The sequence below is a fragment of the Phalangium opilio genome, unplaced genomic scaffold (genome assembly GCF_054372755.1).
Source record: "Phalangium opilio isolate 3A_F unplaced genomic scaffold, DU_Popi_V2 ptg000209l_1, whole genome shotgun sequence".
Classification (NCBI taxonomy): Eukaryota; Metazoa; Arthropoda; class Arachnida; order Opiliones; family Phalangiidae; genus Phalangium; species Phalangium opilio.
Window position 1 is genome coordinate 15,207,834 of NW_028324217.1, and position 9,472 is coordinate 15,217,305.

A 9,472-nucleotide genomic window follows, 5' to 3' on the forward strand; every position below is an offset into this window, starting at 1 on the left:
CAGTTCAATGACTTCACCTCTAAAAATAGTATTAATCACGTAACGTCACCGCCATATCATCCGCAATCCAATGGACTTGCAGAAAGAAACGTTCGCACGGTGAAGAATACACTTGCAAAACTATCTATTGGAAACAAGACGGCGGAAGACATCGTTATCGAAGGACTGCAGCGCAAAAACATAGGCACGTTGGACGAAAGACTGAATCGCATTCTCATACGACATAGACGAACTCCACTAGCATCAGGAAAATCACCTGCAGAACTGATGTTAGGAAGAAACATCACAACATGCCTTGACCTAGTCAATCCACAAGAACAGCCGGAGGAGCCTAAGTACGACTTCATGACACCAGCCAAGTACCGAGACTCAGAACCCGGTCTACGTCAGAAACTACTCTCGAGGACCTAAATGGATTCCAGGTCTCGTTAGCAAGAACATCGGCAAAATGATGTACGAGATAAAGTTTGGACATCAGTCGCTACGAAGTCACCAAAATCAATTAACGAGGAGATTGGACAACCCTAAAACTGACTCGGCGACACTTGATCATTCATCTGCGACATCGACCGAATCTATATGGATTCCCACACCGACAACTAACAACACCAGCAACACACGGTCATCATCTGCCTCAGTAACACCACCGACGAACGCAGATAGAACCTCAACTACGACAAACCAAGAAAGGACTAATCACGACAATGCGGAAGCTTCAATCATTAGACGTTCAACACGACCACGCAAACCAGTAGATAGGTTAGGCCAATAAAAGAAAATTACATTTGTTAAAAAAAAAAAGTGATGTTATGTGGTTAGCTATAAAATACTATTTGACCTACTACCTTATCAATCTATGCGATAACAGTTAGTATATAAACCCCGGCTATGATAACTCTATAGGTAGGTAGTTAGTTCCAGACAGGCTTTACCACAACTATGACTCGTGACTTGTAACCATTGTACATATCATTAAATACTTTTACCAATATCAACCAGATAGTCTTAGTTACTAGTAATGTGTATGCACATAAGAACACAACATTTTGCCACCTACTTCATAACTTCTTTAAGCCTTGGCGAAGTCCACTGAGAAAGGCCGAATTACAAATTTATTTTAAAACAGTTCTTCCCTCATAAACGGGGTTTACGAAACTCATTTTCGTGTAAGATGCCATAAGCTATCGGTACATTTTTGTTAGTGGCTACCATTCTTACATTGAGCTTCATGGCCTTGACCGAAAGGGTTAAAGAAATTGAAGACAACCTCGAAATTTCGTAATAACTACGTTTGGAAATCGATGATCAAGTTATTACAGTTGAGGTTGAAAAAATATAACGTCGGTTTAGAATGGGAACAGTAATTTTACAAACAATATTAAACATAAATTGTTGTAAGAAATTGCCACTACTAGAGCACATACTTTCACCACTAGACAGTTATTATTGCATGGTAGTCTCCGTGTCAGTAAGAGTATAACTCTATCTGCTTTGTTTTGCCGAATTTCTTCACATCATTTATTATAGCCAAAGATGCTTCAGATAGTACGTAGCGTTTCAGATTAATTTCTTGAATGTAAGGCAGTAATTTGCACAGAGAACTTTTCATAAATAGCTAATTTCAAATTTGAACAGGAAAGTGAATAAATATTTCCATTACGTCACCACCGCAGGAATATAAATTTTCTGTGGTTTAGGTCCAAGTTTTTAAAATATTTTCATTTCACAATCCCGCCAATGGGAAAGTTATCACGGTTTGCAAAGCGCTGGCAGATTTTCCGAGATCTAAAAGACAGGTTATGCCGTATTGTTTTTGAATTCCTGACAAATTGAAAATATTATCTATACTGTATAGTACAATGACATTAAGATTGCATTTATAGAGGCAACATGTACCAAACATATAGGATAAGTAGAAATTTAAGAGATATTTAAAAATGGTCAATTTGCTTGCACTGACAGCTCGCAGATTATTGATAAGAGACCTAAAAAAATCGAATACGTTAGTAAAAAAAACAAGGGTAACATCCTCCATGAACAGTATTATACGAACTGCCAAGTATTGTGCTAGAGGCCTAGAGCATTCAGTGAGTCTAAAGGAGGATGTATTATTTTCAATTTCGTAGATCGAATGTTTGCGGTCTACTTTGACGACGGCTGGAAAATTTTTGGAGCAAGATTCTCCTGAAAAAATGGAGAAACTCTGTTTCATGATGAAGGACGCTTTCCTTACGGTCCTGCAGGAGCCTTTCCGAAAAACTCTCCTCGAACTTATCGAATTAAGAGCCAGCAACTGGGAAATGACTTTGCCACAAACCATTTACTACTTTCCTTACACTGCAAGGGTGAGTTAAGTTAAAGGGAAGGTGAAGTGGAAAATCAAGTTATTTTTTATCGATTCATCTACTAATTCTGTATAGTGAAACATCCAGAAAATATCTCCGAATGATTTTTAAATTTAAATTAGGTTCAGATGTTATAGATAATTTGAAAAAAGACCTCCGACCAATCGCGTAACGCCCTGCCTTCTTGTTAACAAAGTTCTCGTGGCACGCTCCATGGGCAATGGAATTTAGCGCGAGATTTGGTAGAAGTTGCACGCAATGTGATCATCGTGGCGCGAGATGTAGAGCGTGCAACGGAAATTTTGTTAACAGGAAGGCAGGGCGTTACACGATTGGTTGGAGGTCGTTACTTCAAATTATCCATAAAATCTGAACCTAATTTGAATTTTAAAATCTTTGTGAGATATTTCCTGGATGTTTCACCATGTAGAATGGTCTTATGATCGATAAAAATCACTTGATTTTCCTCTTTACCCTCTATTTTCTTGTTAACAAATGTAGAAACATAAGTTAATTTTCTTTAAAATTTACTTATGTTTTTCAATATTGAGTAAGCTCATTTTAAAAGGCTCCAAAGTTTTTTAGAAATTCGAAACGGCATAATTTAATTGAGAATTTCAGTCTTGAAAAGGGCCAGTCTAAAGTATTCCAGCTTGCCGGAATTCAATAAAAACCTACTTTTAGAATAATTTTCAGTTGAATTTAGAATAGACAAATATCTATGATCTCTATCAACTTTAATTTTTTCCATATTGCAAAAGTTTAAAAATAAAAAGAAAGATTTATAACTAACTATAGGGGTCTTTCTTATAAGTTTTCTAATGACTCTTATTCACTGAGAGCATATGTTGTTAATGTTTAAAACGTGCAATATAAAAAATTCTTCAAAATTTTGATTATTCGATTTAGAACTTCATTGTAGCTTGGCTTTTAAGTTATTCAAAGAGCCGACCATAAAAATGTTCTTTTTTTTCTAAGTGCAGCTAAGCAAAAAAGCCTGTGATTTTTAAGTTTAACATTACGAGTGGATATCAGGTCTTGTCTACAAGGCCCAAGTGGTCCTGTATAATATTATAAAAACCGTTCTAAAATAAATTTTTACAATATTTCTTTCTTTATTTCAGCTATTTTGAAAACGAATTTGAAAACGAATCGATGCAAACGACAGCCGAAAATTTTCGACAATCTTTCGGAATTTTTATATAAATAACTTAGTTAATATAATAGATATTGCCATAAGCATTTTATGGCAACGTTTAATAGTTAGATATTTATTATGATCCTTGACAGAAATATCTAAAATCTCAACAGTATAAAAGTGCCTTAAATCTGAAAGTTTCAACTTATTTCAAAATATAAAAGAAGTTTCTGATGGAATTTATTTGTCGTAAGAATTATCAAGATGAATGGTAATGTTCAGTAAATCATATTCTAGTTATACGCGAAGTAATTTAGAAACGTTTTACAAACTTTTAACGCATTGTACATAGTAATTTAATGATAAACATTTTTAGGCGATTAGAGAAATTTGTGCCTATATACTTAACATATAACATGGGATATTAAAAACCATGAAATTTCAAATTCATCAAGAAAAAAGTAGGAAAAACAAATATCTGAAGTTGAAGTTTTTCTGCTAAAAAAGCCTCATTATAAAACACATTAGATACGCTCAAAATGACTTCCAAGAACAGTTCACTGCGAAGAGAAAAAAAATGGCACAATAGTAATTTGCCTGTCCAACTCTGGGCTTCAATAAATAGCTTTAGATCGTATCATATAATATCCTAATATATCTATGCATTTAAAATCAATGAATTTCACTAGATATTTAAAAAATTCGACTACTTGAGATGACCTTATTCTCTTAGATCATAATTATCTAGTAGAAGAAATAGAAATACATTTTAAAATTCCGGCTTAAAAAGCAGGGCTTCAAATTTGAGGCTTAACAGAAGTTTTTAAGTAAATCACGACTAATAAATTTATTTTACATCAAAAATATTTCGTTATTGAACCTCAAATGTGAATATCATCACTTTTCTCTGTGAAAATGGCTTTCTACGGATTTTTCGAAACAGAGTACGGTGGTGATCAAAAATGACCCTTAATTTACCCAGTATTTATAGTCTAGGTGGAAACAACACGTTTTCTTTAGTAGCATTTTCGTTTAGTAGCTTATGGGTTAGGTTTTTAAAATTTTCAACCATGGTTCGATCGCAACCTACGAACAAAAATTGTTTTTTTTTTCTATTAGATGGTGTGTGCTTATTTGTAATTGAGTAGTTTTTATAATAAGCAAGACATCAAAAGACTCATCAATAAAAAATATTTAAATAATAGTAGGCGAGGATGAGACATTCTGATTTGAAATATTCAAACATATTTCCAGGAATGCTTTTTCGATTCCAGAAATCCATCTGATGCTTACGGGATAATCTGTGATGTTCGATCCGTCGAAAAATTATCCTTACTTATTTCAAATACTACTGTCTTGCATACTTTTGATCAGGTGAAAAACATAACAAAACATAGTTCAATTTGAAGGAAAAAGCTGAAAGCCATTTCACATGTAGAAAGTGAGATTTGAAGAGCAATATTAATAGCGTTGGATTTTACATACAGGCATTTTTAGCCACATCGTATGATGGATATCTACGATGGGGCTCTTAGTTTGACCTGCCCTGTAGTAGTAGTAGTAGTAGTAGTAGTAGTAATAGTGCCACAGTTCCTTCTTTAGCAGTATCAAATTTTTTGTTCGATAAATTTGTTTTATTGCAGTAAGATTAATCCTCGTTAGGTTAAGAAATGTAGCATTAATGATTTTATTTTTAGTGTCATTCTTTGACCAAAAAAATTAATAGACCCTGTTATTCTCATGTAGCTAATTTAGTGCATAGCCGTGAATTTGATAAAACAAAACGCAAAGCTGCTTTACCATTTTGTCAAACTTAATCACATAGTGTCTTAATATTTTCCCTTGCTATAATTTCTTTCATCTGCCTTGCACAGAGTAACGATACGACATTTTCGGTAAAGTAATAAGGTACCTTATATTTTGAATCCATTTTCAAATCAAAGACAATGCATCAACACTATTACTTACTGTTTATTCATAATACATATATAAAGCTCAATAATTTGTGTTAGATTAATATACCCTTTATGAATATACTAATGCATTAAGTATCAGACAGGCTCCATATTTTATTTGCTCCTCAGTATATTTTGAATCTCGTCTCAAAATACGCATTTGCTTCTAGTCCGCCAATGTTATTGCTTCACACAATATCCAAGTGAAGTTTGTCCTACACAAAAGGGAGAGAGAAAAGTTTCATAAAAAATACCTTTCCTTCTTACAATATATTGTTTTACATAATTTTGACAAAGACAAGCCTTTGAGCTTTAAGAGCTATACTAGATGATGCCTCACAATATGACACCTTTAAACCCTCAAAATGTCCCCTTTTTCTACTTAGTTTTCTTGATATTTAAGTTTAATAGATACGCCATTATTTTCAAATCAACTCTATAATTTAAGTTAACTATTTCGACTTCTGCGTTTATTTTTAATTTAGAATAAATATTTCAGTATTAATACATATTGTTTTGAAGTGTAAAGAATGTGATAAGACTTTTGATGTATTTAACTCACTGATAACTATGCATATTTGTTGCTATAACGTTTATCAAGGAATACTAAGTTTATAACCAGGATATGGTTTAAAGTTTTTCTGAGGGAGGAGATTCTAGACTTTGTTTCGCGGAATCAATATTGTTTGAGATTCCAATCTTAGATTCTAGAATTTTCACATTGAAACTGCACATGTAATTATTTATAAAAAAATTTTGTGATTTGTTTTGAGTTTAAAATGTTTGTAATTTCAAAGTTGAAAATAAAGACATGTTAATTGAACAATAATATGTTATCGAATCCTCGAGAGACCATTTAAGTATGATAATTTTCTTGTACCGAATTCCCAATGTACAGAAATTCCATTCCACCGAACTGCGTCAAAGTATTTTTGGAACTACTCAAATCATTTTTATATATATATATATGTTCTGTAATGCCGGTAAAGATTCTCAGTGTAAGTAAAAGTGGTTGAGAGGAAAAGTATGAAAATGGCCAAAAGTCGCGAGTCAGCAGAGTTTCGCCGTAGTTGACCGTTTTATTGGCGTAGCTATACTGGGCCTGTTCACTCCCTTAAAATAGGTCTTGTGTTAAATCGCGGTTACGCGGTTACCGTCGTCTGCTATTGTGAATCCTAGAACTTCCTCGATTTGTGTTTGTAGTCAGGACAGAGTAGCTGGTAATGTTATAAATGGTATTTGAAGGTATAATATGGATTTGAGTAAGGTTATCGAAGCAATAGAAGAGCACAAAAAACTAGATACGCTCAAAACAAATCTCGGTAATTTAGCTATAGCGCGAGCAGCTTGCCTCGTGATGCGCATGATCGAGTGGGCTATGGTTAAACCAAGGAGCATAAATGTCTGAACTACTTTCAGTCGCGAGTTTGCAAGTCCATCAGTCACTAGTAAACTAAATAGTTATTGGCGAAACTTTGATGTCCGCGTTTTTTAACACAGACTCTATGGGCATTGTCATACTTTCCCTCTCATCCACATTTGGTGTAAGTGCTAGAATGGTGAAAATAATAATATTATTGTATTTATATTGCACCATTCTAGCACTTACACTTAGAATCTCCACCGGCATTAAAGAACTTACGCAATCGCACTAGGGATTTCAATGCTCTGCTTTAAAAAGTTTTCCTCTGAAAAGCGTCATCTTACGAGGACTGTCATCAGAGATGGCAAGTTTATACAGCCTCCAGGTATGCTATTAGAGAAGGTAATAGTTAAGCAAGCCGAGATTTGCATTTAAAATGAAACTGTTGAGCAATCCGAGGATAGGATTAATAAAGAAGACATTGAGCACGCCGAGACTTGCGCAAATAAATTTATGTGTAATTTTAAGACACTTCGTCAAAATTCGCAAACAAAGATAACTGATACAGGTTTTAAAAGTTTGTATAAAATATACCTGGCGATATAAACATGTAATGAAAAACGGGTTAATGTAATAAGAACGTGGGGATCATAGCTTTAGCCTGTGGTACTGGTAAAATCCTCGCATACTTAATTGACAAACTTCGTTTGATTATATTTTGGCACCACCCATAAACTAGGTATATAGCGACTTTAATTGGTCAAAAATGGAATGTCTCTATTTTCCTTGTTAAATATATTTTTCCGAAATTGCGCCAGTGATAAAAAGGATATCGGACAACAATGCGTTATAACTCCCGTTTAGTGGAATTAAGTTTTAAAGTTAAGAATATATTTAATTGATGTTTCATTAAATAGTAGTTTCTTTAAGAATGGAGTTTTCTTGCTTTCTACTAAAATGTTATTTACTTGAATTATATAGTATTCATCTTTAAAGCCCCCCAAATAAGAGAATAAGGCCAATAGTTGGCGCGCGCGAGTTTTAAAATTATAAACCGCTCCCATCTAAACATTCTTGCTTTGTTCAACGTTATCCTTGCATTAGATCAAAGGACCACCGTTATTAAAACCTTTTTAAATAAGTAGTACTACACGTAAAAATACGAAAATCGTAACGAAAATGAATAATTTGTCTTTAACTATTTATATTATTATTTTTAAAATACCAAATGACCCATTAAGCTTAGCGGTATTTTTCTAATAATTTAAAGAGACTGTGATGTCACACGAGATAGCGTTTGGAATTTGCTAGCACATTGTCCAATGACAAGAAAGGAGCGAACAGCCGGGTTCTCTACTCCAAGCTTGAAGCATGGAAGAAGAAGGGTGTATGGAAGGGGTGTTAAAGAGAGCGCGTTGAAAAATCGTAACTTCCCCCTTTTCATCCCCTCCTTCCCGAGTTTATCACCAACGTTGAAAGCTACTGCGCAGTAGTAGAGGCAGTAGAGAGCGGATCTAAACAGTGTATCCCTCTCTCTGTACGCCCAAGGAGGTGGTTTGCGCGCCAATATTGCGCAGAGCAGTAATCGAGTTACAGCTAGTGCCGAGAGGAGAGGAGAGTTTTCCTACGTGACCCTACATTTCGCGTAGCCGTCTGCCTATTCACCTCACCATTCCATTACACCCTTCTTCTTCCATGCTTGAAGGAGAGAGGAATGGAGTGGAAACCCCCCACACCTATAGCGTTGCCTCTGTACCCCTACCTACAGCAAAGTAGTCCTCCCAGCATCCTCAGCGGTAAGGGAGGGTCGTACCGGACGAAATTGTAAAGGACGCTCCCTCTATCTTAAAAATAGAAGCTAGTTATCTACATATAAAATGGCGCTACGCGGCAGCATTGGCAATCGCCTACCGAAGGGTAGGGGCGTGCGCGAGGTACGTACACTGGTAGAGATACGGTGCCACAAGTCGCCCTTCATCATTTCCAATCCATCTCACCTCCCTTATCCCTGCTCCAAGCTATGGCAGTCGACGGCTGGTGACGTCGTATTGGGCCCTAGCGGCTGAAGCGTGCGTCGGTTGCTTGCCTGATTATCGCGATGGCTCAAGCTTTTATGGCGTTTACTCTGGTTTAAATTTATATCCCTGTTCTCTCCTACCTCAATTTATATTAATTTTGTTTTATGTCTCGTCTAGTTGGTTGTTTTTAAAATCAAAGACCTATACGGGTAATGCTGCTTCGAAAATTATCTCAAATCTTACAGTATAGGGCGTGTATTGTTTACCTTTCGATAAGAGCCAATAATGCAGCAATAGCGCCATCACGTGACCGCGAAACGACGTTGACGAATTAAACGCCGAACAACCTAGAAAGTCACAGTTTTGAATAAAAGGGCTATGGCGCCTCATATCTTTCCATTTTCAATTTGGTTTTAAATTTATAATTAACTAAAATTAATTCAAAAACACAAACTATTAGCAACTTTTAGACCCTCATATCATGGCCTTTGATTTAAAATCAACATGCAAAAGTGGTGGTCCATTCCTTAAATCCGTTTTTGATATAATATAACCGACCATTAATTAATAACTTTAAATATACATTACCCTTTCATTTGTTTTATGTCTTTGATAATCTTAAACACCTTCATATTGCAACTAGTTAAAAATGC

General features: G+C 35.2%; 1 protein-coding gene across 3 annotated transcripts in view; it reads left to right on the forward strand.

The window, feature by feature from the left end:
• Positions 1-6,267, forward strand: part of LOC149620802 (MIF4G domain-containing protein A) — a 42,427-nt gene extending 36,160 nt beyond the window's left edge. For all 3 annotated transcript variants that reach the window (XM_089854844.1, XM_089854843.1, XM_089854842.1), the window contains 2 exons: positions 2,127-2,345; positions 3,470-6,267. In XM_089854844.1, the coding sequence (XP_089710970.1) occupies positions 2,127-2,345; positions 3,470-3,478 (228 nt within the window). In that variant the 3' untranslated portion in view covers positions 3,479-6,267. The remainder of the gene's footprint in view (positions 1-2,126; positions 2,346-3,469) is intronic.
• The last annotated feature ends 3,205 nt before the right edge of the window (positions 6,268-9,472 follow it).